Source organism: Coloeus monedula (assembly GCF_965178545.1).
Source record: "Coloeus monedula genome assembly, chromosome: 3".
NCBI lineage: Eukaryota > Metazoa > Chordata > Aves > Passeriformes > Corvidae > Coloeus > Coloeus monedula.
The window spans coordinates 57,356,070-57,379,138 of record NC_138783.1 but is presented as its reverse complement, the minus strand read 5'-3'; the positions used below and the strand labels follow the sequence as shown (position 1 = coordinate 57,379,138).

At 38.3% G+C, this 23,069-nt stretch overlaps 1 protein-coding gene across 1 annotated transcript in view; it reads right to left on the bottom strand.

The window, feature by feature from the left end:
* The window catches only part of ENOX1 (ecto-NOX disulfide-thiol exchanger 1), a gene marked incomplete at its 3' end in the record, with an annotated part of 136,863 nt that overhangs the window by 63,911 nt on the left and 49,883 nt on the right, over positions 1-23,069 (bottom strand). The window contains exons 5-7 of the mRNA XM_082277604.1: positions 18,852-19,064; positions 5,028-5,134; positions 1,624-1,741 (exon numbers count right to left, since the gene is read on the bottom strand). Coding sequence (XP_082133730.1) covers positions 1,624-1,741; positions 5,028-5,134; positions 18,852-19,064 — 438 coding nt within the window. The remainder of the gene's footprint in view (positions 1-1,623; positions 1,742-5,027; positions 5,135-18,851; positions 19,065-23,069) is intronic.

Genomic DNA, 23,069 nt, shown 5'->3' with positions numbered 1-23,069 from the left:
CAACACAGTACTGGGTTTGCTCAAGTGGCCACATTGTAACAGTACAAATAACCTGAAATTGTTTGGGATAGAATGCTGTAGAAATCTCAGATATCAAAACTTTTGACAGTAATGTCCTTTTTCATGCATGAAAACAAAACATGCTTTCCTATCTGTGATGTTACAAAGCAAATGACCAGCACAGCTCTGCCCTAAGCATGCATATATTAAACCTCGCTGAGCTGGTAAGTATTACAGTGCAAAACATTCCTGCTCCTCTTCTGGCATGCATGTATGTATTTCTGGCTCTACCTTCCTGTTGTTAGTTTTAATGACTTTTCTCTATGAGAGTGGACACAGTCAATGTAAAATGATTAGATAGTCATAAAAATTGCTGATTCCTAGCAGTTCCTTGTTTGCAATGACCCACTGTCTCAGCTTCAAACACTCTGCTAATGATATCTAGAAAATAAAAATCCACACAATTAGCCCAGCAAAAATTAAGGCTGCCCTTTATGGGTTTTACTATTGCATTTTTCTTCCAGGAAAAATATTAAATCTCCCTTCAAGAGAGATGTCACAGTAAAAATTTCTTTGCTAGAATGACACTCCTTCCTTTGGTCTTTACTTCTGGAGACCTTCAGCCTCATACAGTATCTTGTCATGGGAGGAGCCAAAGAGTTCTTCTCTCTGTAAGCTTGAATCCACACTTTTCCACTGGCATATATAAATGACTTGAAATATTTAAAGGATGAAATCCTTTCCTTTCATACTACTGTGCCTGTATGAAAAGGACTAGGCCAGGATTACCCTAATGGAGACTCTAATTTTATTTCCATATCATTCCTTCCTTCTTTATTTTCCTGAACTTTCACTGCTGCCTGGCAGTTTCTAGTCATGTTTTGGCTTCAGCTCCTGAAAATTTCATTCTTTATATGAGTGTCTAAACAAGCAAACCCTTGTTAGCAACTCACAAATTATTAGCCAATGCCAAGAAATAGAGCAAAGCATACATCCAGATCATGTTACCAGTTAGTAACTCTGTCAGCTTCTGAGCAACCTCTTGGTGTCCATCCTGGATAGCAGAGTATTTGTAGAAGGCTGATAAAGCTGCTTTTCTTATTCACATTGCATGCACCCTTGTTCTTAGACTCATGATTGTTACCTAATGAGTATCTAATTCATGCAGAATGCAGTACCATATTCTGAAATTGGTACTCTTATAAAGGCAGTATGCAACCAAAAAATCCACCATTAAAATGCTATTTCTTAGAGAGATTAGGGATTATTATGTCTTTGTTGGAAAGCAAGCTAAGGCTAAGAGAGTACTGACCAAAGAATAACTTGAACTGGTCTCATAATAAAATATTGTTACAACCATGGAATGTAATGCTGTCATGCAAAACTGCAGAGAGTGCAGTAAGGAAACATAATGTTTCCAGCCAAGGGCAGAACTGGAGAATTTTCATCATTATAGAACATAGCAGGTGACAGACATCTCCTAGAGACAGCTTGCATCATTCAAATAACTAATTTATGAGAGTTTAAAATAAGATACTGCCTTATATAATTGGGTATCAACATGTCATTTCTCATATGTAAGCTTTTGTTTGCTTTTAATAAAACAACACTTCGTGTATTTACCTGAATCATCTACTCTCAGCTTTTTACTGGGATTGTCACCACTGTCATCATCGGACATTTCCATCTCCTCTTCCCGGCGGATTCCCATGAGCTGTTCACTGTGAGCATTTCGAAGCTCCTAAAATCCAAAATTACCTTTTGTCAGTATTAACATCCATAAAGTCATTATGCATTATTAGTATCTGTTTTTAATACTGATCTGATTTTAATTATATGTCATTTATCATTGTAATCATATTTATTTGTGTATGAATATTTATAACAACAGAAGCACAGGGAATTCTTCCTGTGAAAGAACTGAGTTTATCAAAGGTAGCTCTCAGGGAAAACAAGACAAAAAGTGACGTTCCATGTTGAATGATCTTTAGGTCTGCTAAACATAAGAGAATGTTTTAACAGCAGGGATAATACTTCAAATTGGTGTATAAAGCAGACTGATAAGGAGATTGTCACCCTGCTTAAGGTATAGCTAATTCTTGCTTCCCTCTGCCACTTGAGGTATGATTAATTTGGCCAAATGCAAGTGTCTCCAACACACAAAGTTGTATTAACTAAAAGGCACCCTAAAAGTGCCTTGTTCTCTCTGCCAATTGCAAAGGGAGCTGAGAGCAGCCAGTGCAGATCAAGAGCTCGGCATTGTAAGTGCCTAATACCGGTCAAAGGAATCTCACCCTCTGTCCCTATGCCCAGATTGCCTCATATTTAAAAGACCCAGTCCCATAACACTAGCCTGAAAATCTTTGCATCTTGGTCCAAAATGAGTGGCAGCAGGGACAGCTTGGTCGCTGGGCGACCGCTGCAAGGGCAGGCAGGCAGCCCCTGCACATGTCACCAGGAAAAGGATCAGCAGGCACGCAGGCTTTGTAGGAGTCTAGACGGTCTTTGTTCTGGGTAGAAAAGCTGGCGCGGGTGTAGCGACTGCATTTTTAATGGCAGCACTGAGAAGATTGAGAGGACTCTATTTTGTCCTAATAATCCTGTCAGGTGTAACATGGGGATGCTGCACTGTGATTAGTGTAGGCTTTGTCCACCCGCAGACAGCTAATTTTTCTGCCAACAAAAAGCTTAATTCCCAAAGAGGTGGTTTGAAATCTTTGAAACAAGCGAGAGTCGTGTGGAAGGAGGAGACAGCATTGAGGAGTCCGACAACAGCTTTGTTCAATTAACAATTACCTGTCAGAGAGGGGCTGCGTGTAAAAAAGGGAAGGCGTTTATCTTGAGCTGTACCTTTGGTTCATTGGCAGATCTCAAATATTCTGAAAAATGTATCTGTGCCCATTAATCCCAGCAAAGTCAAGAAATCTAATTAGTGGGTGTTTTACAGGAGAATAATTTCAAACTTCAAAAAAAATTATTAAAAGGCTAAATTGTTAACCAGTGTCTAATGAAATCAGAAGTGCCTCTGGAAGAAACTGGCTAGCCATTTCTGAATTCCTCATTGGAAAAGGCCACCTGCACTTTTTCCTGGGGAAGTATACTTCTTACATGAGCAGACATCTGCTTACATTTACTCCCTCATTAGTGGACAAATGTCCTTGATGCATCAGTGTCTACATTATCAACAAAGTCAATAATTTTCTATGGAGAATGTCTATGTGTATGAGTCTTTTCTTTGGGCTTGGGTTTCTAGCAAAGCTTTTCTAAATTCGGGAAAAAAACAGAAGGTGATCAAGTAATGAAACAAATCAACAGATAATATCATGGTTAGAAGATACAATTTAAATCAAATATACCATTTGGTATATTCCCATCACATCTCATATCTGAAAAACAGGCATTTCCGAAATATATTAGTTTAGCTAGATGCTTTGCATAATTTTGAATTTTTTTTTAGTTGTCCTTTTCTTAGGAAAATAAAAGGCAGTAATGCTTGAAAAAAATGAGTAGAGAATTAAGATTTCGGGCAAGTCCAACTCTTACACATTTCAGTTTATTACATATTTAGAAACCAGCAAATGAATGATGCACCACATCCCTTTACAGAAAGTTAGTTTAAGAAGGGATGATCTTATTATAATTAAAATAATCTACTAGCAAATATTTTCATATTTCTCTAAAACACAAGACAAACATCAATCCCCAACTTCCCAACTTTCAATTGAACAAAGGCATTATCCACTACATATATGAAATATTTGTGAACAAAATGCAAAATACAGTTTGTACCAATAAATTATGCTAACATTTTATTTTAAGTGTCCCATTATTGAAGTAATTTGGTATTCACCATAATAGCACTGATAATAAAGTATTCATTTGGTATTCATGTGGATGTTACATTTAGTGCCATTGGTATTCAGCTGTAATTTAGCGTTAGTTAATGGACACTTAAAATGTTATCCAAATGATTTGTATCACAGCACTTCAGTGTTTCTCAAACTAAGTGTACAACACTTATTTTACAAGTGTACTACAAAATAATTAAATAAGTGCACCTTACCTTCTAAACTTTTTATTCTGAGACAGAGAAAAATCATTTAGAGGACTGTGATAGTAACAATCAACACACTGTACTACATGAAGGTAAACCAAGTGTATGTAAATTGCTGATATTGAAATCAAAAAAAAAAAAAGGAAGAAGAAAGAAAGAAAACAAAGACAGTGGTACTTACTTTTTAAAATACAGGCTCATAGCGTATATACTGAATTAAAATCGAAAGCTGGATGACCAAAACACAGGATGAGGTCTAGCACTTCCTTTGCTGCCACTCACAGCAAGGGGAGTTAGAATCCCATTTCCTCTGCTCATGCTTATGACAATCACACATGCATGGTCCCACATTGCTAACTCCGTGTGGTTGTATGATTACACTTATACTGGTTTCTTTGCAAGCATAATATTTAGAATCAATACAAGTGATGTATCTACTTTTTTAAAGATAAACATAGAACAAATGGGAAGGACTAGGTCACAGTTACGGACTTAATATGCTTAAGTCATTATTAAGAAAGAAATTTTTTATTTTATTTTCCCTCAAAGTCATCTTATAATGACCATAAGATGACACAGCAAAAAAAAAAAAAAATCTTTGCCACAGAATTCTTCTTTTAAAAACAGATCACGATGACTCCTAAATTCCTTATTTGAAAACATTGTTCCTAATTTCTCTACTTCCGTTTATTATTTTAGATAGTAAACATAATCTTCTAATGATTTCCCAAATTTTGCATGAAAAATAAAACCACATTGCTCCCTGTCGTCATGTTATTTAATGACTATTATCATAATGAGAGCAATGGGAGCAATTCATACTGTAGACGAGACTGTAAACGGCCAGTTGATTAACAGCTAAAATGGTAGCTGTAAATATTGCCAAATACACTATGTCCAACTACAATCACACTCGTTCTGTGTCAATCCAGCTGTGAGATGATGGATAGAAAGTAAAAATAAAATCACCAACCTCAGAATGCTTTCGCCAAATGTCTATGTTCTTTCGCTGGGCTTTCGAGAAATGGTCCCAAGCTTTTTGTCTGGTAGAAGCGTTGAAAACGGCGACAATCTGCTCAACTTTGGTGAACAAGGAAGTCAAACAAGACAAGCAATTTATGTTGTGATCACTATAGAGAAGCAAAGCAAAGACACTAGGAGTCTATGGATGATGTCATTACTGAAACAACATCATCAATATCCATCCAATGATGTGTCTTTTGTACTTACATTGTACCAATGTTGGAGATGTCTCCCTTCAAGTCTGTCTCCATAACTTTAGTCTACACAACTTTTAACTATGCACCAAGAACCAGGCATGCAGCTGCTTCCCCGTGAGGTCTGCTGCCACTCCCTGTGCTGGCACACGCCTTTGCATGTGTGGCAATAGGTGTGTGACTACAGAAGTGACCCGAGAGACATCCACCTGGCACGCGTTTCCCGCGGCAGCAGCGTACAGATGGGCTCTACTGACGACAGCATGGAAGGCAGGCAGGCTCTGCTTTGAAGGTTGACTATCTGATAGTGGGAACCTGTCAGCAGATGGGAAGGGCTAAACCATACATCAACTGCACTCTGTGGCTGCAGCTCCTGCTTCTCCTCTATTCAATATCAAAGGGCTCACCTGTGGTAGATCAGTCTGTGCTGTCTCCATGGCCTATGTATGGTTACGTACATGAACAGACACTTTTTTCTTTCATATAAGATGAAGAAATGGGCTTCCCTCATTCAACTCTAATGAATTTGTTCCAAAGCCAAACATCAATATTTAGATCAATTATCTAGGACAATTAAGATCCTCAAGTTTTTAGTATTTGTTCATCTTCTCAGTTGAGAAGCTTTTCTCTTAACACTCTTTCTCTTCACTTCAGTTACAAGCAACATTGTCCTTCCACAACAGTGACCTGCCTAAAAATGATTTGGCCAAGATGTAAGTTGCCTTGATCCCAGCACAATTAACTGAAGAAAACACCAATAAAACCAGACTTTCTACAAACAACCTTGGCTGTGCTGCTGAATGAGCAGCTGTGCCAACCTATGAAGTCGAACTAAAAAATTCTTCAGCTCTTGGACAAGGTTCTTTGCTATCTACCTCTTTAGATTCCTGGGTGGAAACTATGTCCTTTTTTTATCAAGTTGCAGCTTGCAGCACTTCTTGCTCTTCTCTCTGAAAAGCGGTGGTGGGAGTGCTGTAACACCCTCTGCCCTGGTCCCTCATTTTGCTGATCAAGAGCTTCTCTCCTTCTTCCCTTAAGTCAGAGATGTAGAGAATCTTATCACACATGGTAACCTATGCTTTCTAAAATGGTGAGCTCACCTACTAAAGCAGTTATGTATCTTTCACCTCTAGAACTGAAAGTTAATCTCACTCATTTGAGCACATTTCTTCTATTCTCTGTTTTTTTACCACTTTCAGGTTCCAGAAGATTACAACATTTTGAATGGAAGTTTTTCTTTCAGGGATGGTTAATTACCTTCTAAAGTCACAGAAAATAATTGTAGTTCATTATCTTTTAAAATTAATATGTATAGGTAGTTTACAATAAAGAAAGTGCCTCAGACTTACTGTGATGATCTTATCCATTGGTAATCTGTTAAACTTTTAAAGGTAGGTGTGATAATTTCAGCCCATTAGAACTTGCTTAGACTGAAGAGTGGATGTATCAAGGAAGTTACGCTGTGTATATTTTTTCAATTAATTTGAAAAGAATGAAAATGGTAAAGCACTCTATTATTATGTGTATAGAAATTGAGGCTAGAATTTAATTACTATCGTTGTGTTGATGACCCAGGTGCTCAGAAAATTTTGCTTAATTAACAATCTGTTTTCAGTTTGCAAGTGGAAATTCAAGTAGAAAAGATTCACAAAGATACAAGGAAGAGCTGGTTTGCCATTTTCCACTAATAAGTATTAATAAGATCATCTGAATTTTGAAAAACATTTGAACTTTAAAGTGTTTAATTTCCATTATGTGAACAGGTGCTAAGATTTATCAAAAGTCATTATCTGATCATTTCAGAAACTCTCCTCAATGGAAACACAGACTAGGAAGATGCCATAGGTTTTTCTTGTATAACTGCAGTAGACAAAGTGAACATTAAAAGGATCCTCTTCACTTCCCTAACATTTAAGAATTAAAAAAAAAAAAAGAAGAGGTAGGATAGTATGAATACAACATGCTAAAAGTCAAGGCATTTAAAGAAACTTTATAAAACAGGCAGTGAGGGATAATAAAAAGGAAAATGTAGAGGAGAATACTAAATTAGTATGTATCAAGGACCAACATACCAGTGCTCTATTTAAAGAAAGTGTCAATGTATATACAGCAATTTCAATATTCACAGCAATCTAGGCTATGAAGCATTGCAAATTCCAGCATAAAAGGTCTCCAAGCATTACGCTAGAGCTAAAGAGTAACCAAGACCATGGTTTGACAGTACAGGGAAGTGCCTTCACATCTTTTTGTACTGCACCAAAATCCTGCGTTCAGGTGTTACGAGATGGCAATTCAATATAAACCTGCTCTGCCACATTTGTTCTTGTTGCACCAAGACTCATTTATTTTCCCATAGATACCCTGGAACCCTAAAGCTGGCATAATGCTTCTGCTCTGGGAAATTGGAAGACAAGACATGATATACTCATTCCTGATCAGGATCAAATTTGTATGGGTAACTGATCCAGCAACACACAGCCCATAAGGATGGTAGACTCACCCCTAACAGGAAGCCATGAGAGATTTATATTAGCTGAGAAACTCTCCAGTTAACTCATATTTTTTCTGTGTCTGGGTAAAACTTGGCCAAAGAGAGGCCCCAGGTTTTGGGCTGATATCTCCAGAATCTGAGTGAAACAGTATCACGGCTGACCATGGTTTTCAGATTATTTTCTGATCTCCAGGAAGAAATTTTCAAAACTATATAACAGGTAATATCTATCTCTCTAAGGCACCTTGAACTCCAGAATGCACTGTACTGTCAACTGGTAAGTAGAATTATTAAGTAACATGAAATATTCATTGTCAAACATCTGTTAGTGACTTCTATGCTATATCAAATTTTCATTGACCATATGCAAAGCTGTTTCCTTACTAAATTAGGACTTAAAAAACCACATTGTTCTGGAAGGGTCCATAACATGTCATTGTTTTTCCCATCAATATAACTTACAGGATGTAAGTAATTGCATCTTTCCTAATGACTTAGTCTGTGGCTAGTAATTTACATGGCATATTTCAGACAAAGGATTATTATCTAATTGTTTTCCTGCTGTGTTATAAATAACTAGAAAGACCCAAACAACTAAGCCTAGAGTGATATGCAAGTACCAATGTTTAACAAATGTAATGCAACTACAATACACTTTATTAGAGGGGCCAGCTCATAGCTATATATATATTTCTACAATTATATTAATAGAAAGTTTAAGCCTTGGTTTCTGCTGCCATAAAGAATGCTACCTGAAAAGTTATTGTTATCAAGTATAAACGCAAAATCAACCAGAAAAACTAGGAAAAACAGCAAAAATCCCTTAAACAATGCCTGCAGAAGTTGCACAGAAGATTATATTAAATAGAAAACTAGAATATCTCCAGGGCAAGAAAATATTTGATACAGGATATTTGAAAATTATACTACCAAAGAAAAATAGAAACCAATGAGAACCAAAGTGTAGCCTCATCTGCAGATTAAGAGGTAGAGAGAACACTTTTACCCTGCATTACATTTAACAAGCAGTCTATTTTAAATACATGATTGAGTGAAGGCTGAAATTTATCCCTGGGTTCAGGAGTCAAGAAGTGCTCAATTTTGCCTTTGCTTATTACATTATAAGCTGCCATGTATATTATTTTATACTATATATATTATAATATATATAATTTGTAATAGAAAAAGAAACAAAATAGAAACTGAAAAATAATGTGCTATAATAAAAACAAAAGTCTTGGCTGGCAGACAATCGGATTTCATGTAGCATTTTACTCCAAATTCCACCAATTAGGGACACATGATGAAAAGGGCTTTGCACTAAATTACTGCAAGTGTCAGAGTAGAATATATGGCAATTTAGCTCAGAAAAATTCTGTAAGAGTGTGACAGTTGACATGAAGGGTAAAAGAAAAATTCCACCCATAAAATTACAGTGTAAAGGAAACTGTTACAGTAAATGTATAACACGCCTTTCAAATATAGAGTCGCAGCACAGGGAGGATACAGAGTTGGCGTGGTTTGGGTCAGAAGCCTTGCTGAATTCTGACTAAGCTGCAGTCTGCCAATCGATTTGGCTTCAAGCCCAGCAAACCAAGGAATTACAGTAGTCAAGGCTAGATGCTGCAGTGAATGAATTAGAATCTCCAGGTCAGTTTTGGATAGGGAAGAGAATATTTTTGGCAACAGTCCTGAAAGGCATTTGGTAATGAACTGAACAGAAGTTAGCATTAAGTCCAAGGCTAAAATTGTGCATAGGTAAATGACATGTGACATTAGTAAGAGAAATGGTAGACAGATTGTGGAGTAATGAAACATATATTATTTTAATTAATTTGAGCCAAAGAGTCTTTTGGTTATGGTACTGTTTACTTTCAAAAAAGAATTTGCCTTTCTCACTTTTAGAGCTGAAAACCTGCAGCCTCTTCCTGTTACTCAAATCACATGGCACAGACGGAGAAACAGATGTGATTGCCTTTGACTAGCAGAGGAAAACATAAGAGTTAGAAATATCACCCTGGAGAAGAGTGCAGATAATGCAAAGATGGGTCCTAAAGTAAAGCATACCACAGATCATCAGCTGGATACATAAGCAAAGGCCATTATAGATTTGTATAATGAAGATACAGGTTTTGACAGCTATGCAAAATATCTCATTGACACAAATAAATGCCATAGTTGCTTAGCTTTGGGTTTGGTTTTGTTGGGGTTTTGTGTTTGGCTGTGTTTTTTAAAAAAAAAAATTTAAAATCCACAGTTGTCTGCAAACCTAGCAAAGAAATTTGGTCTGCATGCTGCCCAGATGTCTGTAGGTTCCTTAAGTCATGGTGTTAAGACATAGCATGATAAAGGAGAAAACTATAGGACTTCACTATTATATCCCCAAATTCCACATTTTTGAACAGACTGAGAGAATGGTGATTTATCTGCAGTGATTTATCTCCCAAATCATTTTGCTGCGTGGGCGGCAAGCTTGCAAGGATGCCATTCCTCAACCTGCCCTACTACCAATAACTACATCTGTACTAGTGATCAAAACCAGCCAGGGATCATTCTTGTTCCCTGAAACCAGTGGGCATAACATGCTGAGTGTCTCTGCAGCAGCAATGCTTCTCTCTCCTCCAAAAGATGCTTTTCTGAGAAACTACTTGGCCTGCATCAAACTCTAAACTGCACCACATTTTGCGGGAAAACACTAGCTGACCCAGAGCAACACCTTTCTTACAGTTGAACAGTATGGGCCAGCCTGCTCTAGCTCAGTTTAATTTAATCCTGCAGACAGAGTCAGTGGGGTCATCCTTTCTAGCAGTCCCACCTTTTCTGCTCTCTGGTGCAGAGGTCTCAGCAGTGCAGAGAGCAATTACAAGACTTACCAGAGGAAGAAGGATGTTCTTCCGTCTACCCTGTCTCACCTACCTGAATACTAGAAAGAATGTCCTCTCTCTAAATTATTTCTTCTTTTCCCTTTGACTAGTCCTACAGCATTTGAGACCAGGAGGGTGTGTGTCTGGGTTCATGCTTGGTCCCTCTTCCTGTTCCATCTGACTCACACTGGTCCTAGCCTATCTGCTTGTGTGGGTTATTAAGAGGCTGAGTGAATGTCAGTGGTCTATACATGAGTGATGGAGGGAGACATACTTCTTTCTAATACAATAGGGAGATCCTTCCACACAGACAAGGAATGAAAATATTACTTATACCACAACACTTACTATAACCCCATGTCTTGTAAGAATATCAAACCCCTGTGTCAGCAGTCATTATTTTCCTTTCTTCTTCTTTCAGCTAAGAAAGCCAGTTGGGAACAGTGAAAAAAGGAGCATTATGGGGATACTAAAAGATTATGGGCATACTAAAGAAAGGATTCATACTGAAAAACCTGCGCAGTTACTTGTCTGAGGTATGTATATCAACAATTGATAGTTCTAGAAATAGAAGAACCCTCCCTGTTAAAATTTGAAATAAAAAAAAATACAGTTTAATTAAAGAGAGCCCAGTTTGACCTGCAAGGTATTGCTAGAAAATCTGTCTACAATTTAAGCTTTGAAATCTTTTAGGTTGTGAAATGTGGTTTAATTTACAACAGAGAAACTGACAGCTTGGTGTAACCGCAAGAGCTGGCGCTGTGCCATGTGATAAATCACTCGGACACAACAAGACCACTTCACCTTCATGTCATTTCTCAACAAACAGGAGCCTAACATCAGACCAGCACAACACAGCAGGGTAAGTACAAATGTACAGTACCTGCTCTTTCAATGCCACCATCTTACATTACAGAATGGACTTTATGAACCTTGTGTTGACAACCAGAAAAAAACCCTAGAAAAACCTCAACTGCCCCCCACCAACTCAAAGGAAGCTGAAGTGAATACTGCTTTCTTCATTAGCTTGACACGATTATAAGCCATCTCCAATGTACTGCTTTTTATTAGCTGTTCTTTTTTTTTATTTATTGTTAGGCACACCTTTCCTTTCAGTTCTCAGATTTAAAATAGCAAAAGTGGGAACAACCATGTTTGGCAAGTCTGCCCAAAAAGAGAACTCCAAGGGAACTCTGCGATGTGGGAACATCATAAATGGGACTAAGACATCACAGGTCCCATTAAGTGAAGTAATAATTATGCAGGAATCTTGCAGATTAAAAAGTTCCTAGGAGATCAGGAGAGCTATGTTTGTTTGGGGCATAATATGGTTACTTTTACTGAAGAAAAAGGATAAAGATATGGATGAGGAGGTTTCAACAGCCATAGCCTCTTCTGGCAATCAAAACAAAACATTGTCTCACACACCTTTGGGGTGAAATTTACTTCTCCATTTGTTGCCATACCTTATGTTCCCTTGCCTGCCATGACTTCTTTCTTCTGTATTTTTGTTCCTTCCTTCCATGTGTGTCCATCTTTCTCTCCCACATAGTCTATCCCTTTCCAAAACTCTTTTCTTGCCCCATAACACCTCTGTCATCATCACAACGGTGTACAAATCCAGAGATCTGATATGAAGCATGACTAGTGCACACTGAAGGGAGCAAATATTTCAATCACTCATAATTGTATAAGGTTAGTCATGTTTATAAAGTTTATTCAATCACGTATAAGCAGTCTGAACAGTTTTAGATGTGCAGACCACATGGTATGCACAGCCAACTCATGCTTTTGGGTGAAACCTCCACCTTTCCTTCCTTACTCAATGTCATACTCTCTTTCCTTATCCTTTATTTCCATAGAACATTTACAGCTCAGTTCTGTGACTCATCAGACCCTTACCCCTGTCTATACTCAGCAAAGCAGGTCAAAACCAAGCACAGATTTCCACATGATTAAAGCACATGAAGTTCTTTGCCTTGAACCTTGTGTTATCATCTAGGAGAACTGCAGATTCTAGGCAACTGGCATGAGTTGTCAAAATAGCCTGAAATCTCTAGGAAGGCAGTGCTTTTCTTTTTCTACAAAATACCATGCATATTTAATAGCCTACATTGAAAAAAAAAAAAAAAAAGAACTCTTAAAAATAACAGAAGAGTTTCTGTTGAAATTCTGGCCATATTTAAATCGATAAAGATTTGTATTTGTTTAAAAAGATTGTATTGTTTAAAAAGATTTGTATTTACTTTAGTTGGCGTGAAAGCTACAGACAATGGAAGGAATGCAGAAATTCAAAGAAAATTAAACACAGAGGAATGAGCTATGTGAAACATTACAAGTTGCAACCACCAAGGGTTATACTACCAGAAAAAGGGGAGGAACTACAAGAATGCAAGGTAAAGTAAAAGTGGAGTCTTTCATCTCTGTCTTCTGCCACTGCCACAGCATCTTGAATAGAAATGCTTTTGAGAACAAGTGTATATGAGACAGAAAATAGAAGGACAACTGAAAAAAGAATAGAGAGATCCAGCTGAGCTTTACTGACACATTATTAGTATAGAAACAAGTCAAGAGCACACTGACTAAATGAGCTAACAAAAGCAACTGGATGGATTGTAGAGGCTATTTTGTATTTTTTTTTTCTTTTTTAGAAATGCATCAAGGTATAAAGTAATAGTGGCAACTAATGACATGAATGATTAATGTTTTTATTTGTATTACAGTGGCGTTCTATGACACCAACTGAGAACTGGGCTGCACTGTAAAAACACATTATATGACTCAATCTCTTTCACAAAGAGCTTAATGATGACCTAAAAATTGCACATAAGGTAAGCTCATATTTTTGAATTAGCCAGTGGCAAAGGAAAGAAAGACTGTAAGACTGGACAATTAAAGAGCAGGAAAATCCTGCTCTTTTAAAAGTTGTTACTAATGTGGAGCAATTCAAAGAATACTCTGGAAAACATGATTGTATATAAAAGTCTGACTGCTAAAAGAATTATAACCAGCATGCTTTCAATATCTGTAATGAAAGTGGCTTCATTTTTAGTACTATGAGAATACTAAAAAGTGGAAGGGTTTTTGGGAGAAAGGACTGAAGTATGGAATTTAAAGCAAATCATATAAGACAGTGATTTTAGTAATCACCACCATATCAAGGTAAATTCTATCTTTTCTAAAGCAAGAGAGCAACTTCTGAAGTGAACATGTAAAGAGAAAAAAACCTGAAGCCAAGAATTTTTTGAAGAGAGCTCAAAAAGGATTTTTAACATTCTTCTTACTTTTTTAATATTAAAAAAAATGTAGATTCTATCTGCGAAGGCATTGATAATGTTAAAACAGATTAAATCATATCCAAGGAGATCAGAGAACGAAAATGAAGAAACCTGAAAGGAAGAGGATTTTATTCAGTCTATTGAAAATGCTTTTCCCTTCAGAATTATTTAACTAAATTTTTTTTTTTTTTTTTTTTTTTTGGACAGGGGTTGTAATTCATATCAAATACCTACCAGCTATTTGAGAAAAAGTCAGTGTAATCTAATATACCACTGGAGTCCTTTAGTAGAAAGGAAAGGAAAACTCAAGGTGACAATTGTGATATTCCCAAAAGGGGGCAAGTGACACACAGCCTTCCCCCCCAAACCTTTGGTTCTTCCTAAATGAACAGACCTACTGGATCAAATCAAAGTTGAATCTAGCTTCATTTCCTGTTACAAATAAGGGCTGAAGATGCTCAGCAACAATGAAGATGCTACACGCAAAGAGGCAAATTGCATAATCTCAATCTGTAGAATCATAGAATGGTCTGGCTTGGAACAGATCTTAAAGATCATGTGGTTTCCACCCCCTGCAATGGTCAGGGACACCTTCCACTAGACCAGCTCAAAATTCCATCCAACCTGGCCTTGAACATTTCCAGGGGCGGGGCATCCACAGCTTCTCTGGGCAATTTGTTGCAGTGTCTCACCACCCTCACAGAAAATAATTTCTTCCTTATATTTAATCTAAACCAGCCCCCTTTCAGTTTAAAGCCATTCCCCCTTGTTCATGTTCACGCTGGACATCAGGAAGAATTTTTTCACTGAAAGGGTGGTTAACCATTGGAAGAGGCTGCCCAGGGCAGTGGTGAAGTCACCATCCCTGGATGTGTTTAAGAAATGACTGAACATGGCACTTAGTGCTATGGTTTAGTTGGCATGGTGGTATTCATTCAAGGGTGGGCCCAAATTATCTCGTAGGTCTTTTCCAACCTTACTGATTCTATGACAAGTAATCTGGTCAGGGGGCTCTGTGATCAAAACCACCCTCCCACTGTTCCCCCACAGGCACACAAAAGACTGATGCATAGACTCTGATGGGGACCTGGCTTCAGTCCAGTAAGTCCATTAATTCATTAGTAAAATGGACAAAAATGATCAAATAAATGCTGGTTACTGACTGCTCAGTAACCAGCCATGGGGCACTTCTCTTCATTAGACTGTGTGTGTAATTTATGAATTTGTATACTGGGACACTTCCACCACCTTTTATGTCTTACTCTACAGATATCAAAATAATTTTTGAATATGGAATTTTCATTCACCTATAGGTACTTTTGACAGTGTTGTCAAGGGAGACTGCATTAAAATAGTCTGAAAACTCAGTAAGAGGTAGGCAAAGTTTACAGTGCATGGAGAAGAGAGTCAGAGGACATAATTGCAGCTTTGGTGTAGTCTAAAAAACCACCAACAGCCCAACAGGGATATGTCTAGGGCCTCCATTTTCCTTAAACATGAGGATTATCTGTAAACCTTAGGCTGAAAAGGAGATTTGTGAGGAAATGAAACAGAGATGAATGGAAAGTTGGGGGGCAGTGTCACCGGTAACTAAGCTCTGGAGGCAAAGTAGAAGATGTCAAACCACAAAGACAGACCTATCCAAAATCCTTGAAACCAATCCATACTTTAAGCACAAATTTAAATCTAGAAAAATTAAGTAATTTAATAAAAAGATGGAAGTGGATGTTTTTCTCTCTTTATCCCTTAAATAACTGAAGAAGCGCCATAACAAGGCTAAGACTCCCTGTAGCACTTAAATCAGGTGCTATAAATAAGTGATGCGACAGCAGTAATACACTTTATTTCACAGATTATCCTGGCACGAGTACCTTGGTCAGGTAATTAATTCACGTGCTGAGTAATTGATCCAAATTTTAGGGGTAATCTACTCAGTAATCTCCTAAATACCTCCAGGCACAAATTTGTAGCAGGGATTTCAGTGCCTGTACTTCTTTAGTAGTTGGGCCATAAAATGAAATGTTCTGGCCACAGTAATCCTCATTAATAAGAAAGTATTTTCTACTGAGACCCACTAAGACAGTGTGTGTGTATGCGTGTGTGTGTGTGTTCCAGGTGAGTGCACTTGCAGCCAGTTTTATTTCTTTTCCACTCCCCATAACATTCATTGCTGGTATTTTTATCTAACTCCAAGTTCTCCCTGATGCTACACCTGTCTATATCAAGGCTATACACAGTAAGTGGGATTAACGTGCTCTGAACAAGGCACTTAAAAAGTGGGACATCTGGTTCAGAGCTAGGCCCCCTGTGAATCCTCTATGGGCAGCAGAGGAAAAATGGCATATCCAAGGGATGATTCATCTCACCAGAAGAGCACCATGTGGTCGGTTTGATGACTCATTCCATGGAGATTCTTATTTTTCTCTTCTGACTGCAAAGAAAGCCCAGAATGGTCAGCTCCAAGTTGGACGTCTGACCTAGTTCATGACAGAGGAATGCCACATGATGTTCTTAAAATACTGTAATATTTATGTCAAATGGCCACACAGATGCAGTACTACACTAGAACTTTTGGATCCTTACTGCAGAAGAACAGAAGTGGGTTTTTGTCACTCTGCAGAATTTAATAGGCCATGCACACCTATTTTGGACATCTATTTTGAAATTCTTCTTCATAAAGCAACTGACATATTGTAACCAATTATGCAGGACTGAGGAAAAACAATGGAAAAAGATGCATGACAAACATTCTTCAGATCAATTCAAATACAGATCAATTCAAATTTCCTTGAAAAAGGGAAGCTCATTTCAGAGGCTCCATGCTTAGCAGTCTTAGGCAGATACATGTGTAAAGGAAAAACATCATCCATCTCTTTGCAGCAAGTTTGCAAAGATATATTAATGCTAATAATGGCCAATGTTTATGATGTTTGTAAAATAACCAGTGGGGAACATCTCAAAAGCTTGTAAAATTTGTTTTTATAAAATCCACAGAGTAACATCTTTCCCAGAGGCTGCCTTTTGCTGTTCTTGTCCTTTTAGGCCAGATCTGTCAGAAACGTCCTTCTTCCAGACACTGCTGTTAGTGTGGCACTATGAAACTCACATTTTGAAGCCAGAGCTATTTCTGTTTTTGTAAGTTCAGCATTCAGCACATTACAGGAGCAAAACAGATAGCCAAAACTGCAAATTTCCACCTGAAACTACAGGGATCTCTATTTCCAAGTGACAGATGTTCTACAACAGTTGGTGAAAAATGGGCTAATTTAGACTGATTTAACTAAAGTTCAGCCTGCTGACAATGGGGGACTTTTTTAAATGCAGCTGAAGAAGGCATTTCTGAGTGCTAGAGCTGGCTGTTGCACACAAAACTAGAGAGGCCCTGGTGTGAACTGAACAGCACGCTACGCGCGGTGCCTGCATCTCTGTGCCTCACGCTGCCTTTTAGATGCTGAAACGGAAGACAATATTGCCTAGCAAATTACCAAGGGAATTAGCTGGTCTTTTAAATTTACTCTCTGAACATATGTCCACAGAAATCAAATATCTTTGGCCCAGAATCTTTGCTGCTAAGTTTTGGCATCTAAGCTCTTAAAATAGGGCATATGCCATGGGGTGAATTGGTCTTCTGAGATGCTGAGCTCTCCATCACTTATGCAAGAAGCTTCAGTGGCTGCTCTCTTAAGCCAGACAAGTTCATCCAAGCTTATGCCTTCAACCCTAACTTTTAAAGCATGTCCATTGAGGGACCATAAACAAATTGCAGAAAAGCCTTCAGGGCTTTTTTTTTTTTGTTTAATGTAAAGATCAGGGGTATGATTCAGAAATTACAATGTAACAACTTCATTGTCCTCTGTCTGGTAAATGATCTTGGGTTTTGTCCTCAACTGGCATGGCATGAGAGCTGGCTCCAGGCTTCACCTTTCTGAAGCCTCTTGCTTGAGGAGCCATGAGTAGGCATGTTGAAAACCACCAACAATTAAATCAGTTATCTTTCTCCTTTTTTCCTCCCCCTTTTTTTTCTCCTCTCCTCTCCTCTCCTCTCCTCTCCTCTCCTCTCCTCTCCTCTCCTCTCCTCTCCTCTCCTCTCCTCTCCTCTCCTCTCCTCTCCTCTCCTCTCCTCTCCTCTCCTCTCCTCTCCTCTCCTCTCCTCTCCTCTCCTCTCCTCTCCTCTCCTCTCCTCTCCTCTCCTCTCCTCTCCTCTCCTCTCCTCTCCTCTCCTCTCCTCTCCTCTCCTCTCCTCTCCTCTCCTCTCCTCTCCTCCTTTGAAGACAACTCCTAGGGGAGTATCCTGATCATTGTTTTATGAAGGAACCTCATAAGGGTAAGTTCATTGATTGTATTTCTGCACTAAGGAAATAGCTGCCAGCACTAGGTATTTAAGACAGTTTATCTGCCCAATTAATGCTGGCATTGTATCAGCCATGCAGTCCTGATGCCAGCAGCAGTACAACATACTCTTCTACTGTGGAGGTGGCCTGTACCTGTGAATACCTCCCTAAAAGTTACTGGATTCTACTGCCTTTTCCCTAAACCCAGGCTAAAAATATCACCTAATTGTGCTCTATTCTGTAATTGGCCTAGCTAACTAGCTGCCACACACAGGCTAAATATCCCTTCTCTCAAAAAACCGTGATCTTTTCTCAGAGCAGTGAGGCTTCTGTCTTGTCCATTCTTGAAGTGTTATGTCTACACAACAGTAGACATTGTGAATAGAGCACATCTTCATCTATTAATAAAAAAAACTACTGAAACTTTGCTCACCTTGAATAATAAGTTCTTAGGAATGGTCCTTGATCCTCCAAATTGCCATAGAGTATGGAATAGGATAAGAAGTAGAGCATGACTGCATCGCAACTACTTACCCCCAAACAAACAAAATGATAAAACCACTACCACCACCACCACCATCACTACAACAACACTGACAAAAAGGGAGCTACTTACATTGAGTGAGGATCCCTGTTAAGGCATTTTTGAAACTCTCCTTGGCCTGCTCCATTTCTTGCTCGTGAGCCGCCTTTTCGTTCATGAGCCGGCGGACGTGGCTGTTGGCCGACTGCACCATGGAATAGAACTGGTTTGCAGAGCGACGATTCACCTCGCCTCGCTCAATCCAGGTGAGCAGCACCGTGATGGCCTCAGAAAACTTGCTATCATCTAGAACAATCAAAGCACAGGTTTCAAATTGCAGGCATAAATATCCTGCTGAGAACACATTTTCTGCTCCATGTCACATTAAAATCACCATAAATCCCGCTTGCAGTATATCATTTTGGGCAACTTTTCTGTCCTTTGTTCTATCAGATGTAAGAAGCCAATACAGCCATGTGAAACTTCATAAATCTTCCTTCAAGGCTTGTCTTCTCCTCATTTTAATAGCTTTCTCACAACAAAAAGCACCTTCCCCCCCTCCCTGTGGCCTGCGCCTTTGCCTTCACAATGCCTCCCTTAAGCCATTCAGTGATATGGAATGACCTTACAGCGGGAGTGAGGAGACCTCTGTGGTACTGGACTCACGGAGGAAATGAAATGTGTCTGTGTTAATCTGCTCAGCTGAAAGCTCAGTCTTGGAGCTTGCGCTCAGCCATAGTTCTGTCAACAGATTTCACTAACATCATGTTCTTAATTAACGAACAATGTTGAGGCTGAACAATTCCTTCTCAAAACACTGATTAATTACAAGGAACTACTTTGAACAGATGATGTGTCTGCATTTGTTTTGTATTATTTGTTTTCTTTTTTTTGCATTATATATTTGGTTTAAGTTTTGCATTATATAATTTTTTAAAGGATTCCAGATGAATCCAGGAAAACACCTTCATGTTTACCATTCAGGTAATGAAAGTTGCTTTTCTCTGCAGAAAGACTGCCAAAACTGAAGGCTAAATTTTGTATGCTCCCTCCCTAGACAATCTTCTTTCCTCTGATGGTGCTCTCAGCTTCCTCAGAAGACTCTAAGCGCAGCATCCATTGCACTTCAGGCTTCATCAGGATTAAGAGGAAACATTTCTTTTTAAGTCCCATTTAGACTGAAATGCAAGAAAATATTGTTACAAGAGTCTTCTTATGAAAACAGTTTTGTGCAAACCGATATCATTTTTTCACCGGGATTTTATTCCATAAAACATCAATTTTTCAACAACTGATTTTGAACATCTCATGTAGTCCTTTTTGGTTGTATTTCTTTATATATATTTTAGATAATATGCATACCTTTCTGTAGGAGAAGGTATATGGTTATGGTGAGAAGATGTAGTGTAGTCATAACCAACAGATACTTAAAACAAAAATCGGAAAATACTAAAGCCAGCCAACTGTGTTGAAGGATACAGAAACATGTGACACAGTTTGTAAGACTCTGCTTTCCATGTACAAAGAATAATACTAATTGTTAAGTGATGATTTTGGCTTTTATTCTGAATCCATAATCACTTCCCTAAAAGGCAAGGAGCCTAAAATACAGAGAGGACTAGTGACATGCTCTGTGCCCACAGCCTCTGAAGAAGAGATATTTACTTTGCCTGATCTTTAGTATCTTATTAACTGAAACATGCTTTCAGCTACAGCAATAAGATTTGTTCTCCACAGCTGAATAAGCATGTTCACCCAAGATCCCTGAAGAAAAAATTGCAAAATAACAGCATCATAACACCCTCCCTGCATACAAGGATGTATCTGTTGTAAAACATTCATGTGTGATTCATTATCACCATTCATTAATTTTTGCTGGGCAGGAAGAGTCATATGGGCTTTTTTTGATTCCATATTGTCCCCTTGGATTAGACTCCACTTCAGAGCTTTGCTGGATACATATGCAGCAGAAATGTATTAAGTGGCTCTGATGAGTGGGGTGGGCTGACTATAGACCCCAGAAAAGCCAAATGTAAGCAAGACTCATGCAAAGCCTCTTCACTGCAAGAAAACACAAGGATAAGGCTCTCCAAAAGACTTGGGCAAAATCTTCAGCCTGCTGAATTGCATGGGAACTGGGTGTCAAAGATCCAGTATATCCAAGAACTCATCCCTGAAACACAATGTTTATTATAATTACACTAGTAAATAAGAATAACCTGTAATGGTTTCTGACAATGTTAGCATGTTTCCATGCATAAGGAAAATCAGTAGCATAGAAACATCCTCCCTTTTCCTTGTTTTAGTCTCTCCCCAGTACTCATTTGTGTGTAGTTCTGCTATAGAGTCTCTATGAAGTAAAAATACCCTCCCCTCGTTTTGTTTTTATCAGGCACAGTGGGTGTCTGTAAGGGATGTTCGTAAACATACCATCCTTCTGCCACATTCTGCCTACCCATTTAAAAGGATATGCTGAAAACTTGTTTTCATCATACCGTACTTCCAGGGAGCTGCAGAGGTCTGTGGGACTGTCATAGTTAATTAACAGCTCTGCACTCACAGGAAAAAATCCTTTCATTGGTAAACATCAGCATCTTCATTGATTACATAATTAGAAGATACATTCAAAAATGCTAGAGGGTAATATATGCACAACAGGAGCACATTAGTTAATAAAATCTCTCTACAGTCTTAAAATTTATTTCACCGTCATTTCTAACTTTTGTATTTTTGAGTTCACTCAGTGACTGGCATAAGGTAACTCACTGTGAATTAAATTTTTTCATCTAGAATACAGTGATTGCCTTAGAAAATCAGATTTTTATATGAGATTGTGCATTTATTTTTTAGTTAGTAGATAAATAGTAGAAGAAATGCAGCAATGGAATCTAATTTAAAAAGAGCATGAACTGCTTTATGATTGCAGTTATTTATTAAAAAAAAAAAACAAAACTCCTAATTCTGTTCAAAATTATTCCCTCATGGTAGGATGCACATAATTATACACTGTTTAAAAACAGACTCTTCAAATAAATCCCTTTATATAAGACATGTTCCCATATGTAATTGTTCTTTTAAAATAAGCTTGTGGCAAATTATTTCTTATTCTTAGAGCTTTTTTCTTCTCCAAGTTTCAGCATAATCTAAGCAAATAAGGTAGGCTTTATCAGTCCTGTTTTTGTGGTCTGTTTAATGGTAAAGTGAACTGTGCTCCGGAAGTGCCTGCTTCCCTCAGCTGGCTGCAGAGGGAGCCTGGGTTAGCCTGCTCTTGTATCAACATCTCTGCAACATGCCTATGTTTGGTCAGAGTGATCCCAGCAATTCCAAAAGTGCAGCTGCTGCCAGCACCCACCCAGCATCTGCACCCCTGCGTGTCCCCGTACAGCAGTGCTCAGTTCTAACACAAGCTCTGATGACGCTGTGTCCTTTGAAGATTACCCATCCATTAAGGATGGCTTGCTGGGTGTCCGTCGATAGAGATTTCCAGGTGCTGCCAGACTCAATCACAGGACTCTAGAGATAAGATATTTCAAATTCCTCTTATATCAACTAAAGATATCTGACATTTAAATCCTAGCTCACAACTTAGATGAAATGAAATATAAAGAAAAGAAAATGCCTCCCTAGAGCTGCCCAGAAAATTAACAGGAATTTTCTATGAAAAAAGGGAATAATTGTTGACAAATGTTTTGCCTTTTTCTGCTTGCGATTTGACCTCTAAGCAACCCCAACTGGAATAAATTTTTCAGTTGAAAAAGCTATGACAACAACTATCACAAAATGGTATTCTGGGAAGAGGTGTTGGAAACAGAGGTTTTACTTTCAGCTTATGGAGTTTCCCTGGTGTAACACAGGGCAGAATTCAGCTCAGAGTGCCCTCAAATGTGACTATTCCTCTCTTAGTGTTAAACACCTCCATAAGGTGCTTTCACAATGTGGGTGGTGGTGTCTAAGGCCTTAGACATTGGAAAGAATATAGACTAATCCATCATTCTGAAGCCAGGCATTCAAACACTCTTATTTCTATGATTTTTACATTTATAGATATATTGCAAATATAGATAACTTTATATTTCTGTATTTCAAGAGTGACATTGTATGCTGGACTTCCAGCTAGGACAAGATGAAACTTAGGCTACAGATTTAGCCTTGTTATTATCTTTTCAAACCTGACCTTTGTCAGATCTTTGAAAAGTATCTGAGATATTTCACACAACACTTGGAGCCTCTCTAAATCACAGCAAATCTTCTACATTGTCCTATGGGCTATGTTGTTGTCCAGAGTCAGCACACACTGTCCCCAACCTTGCT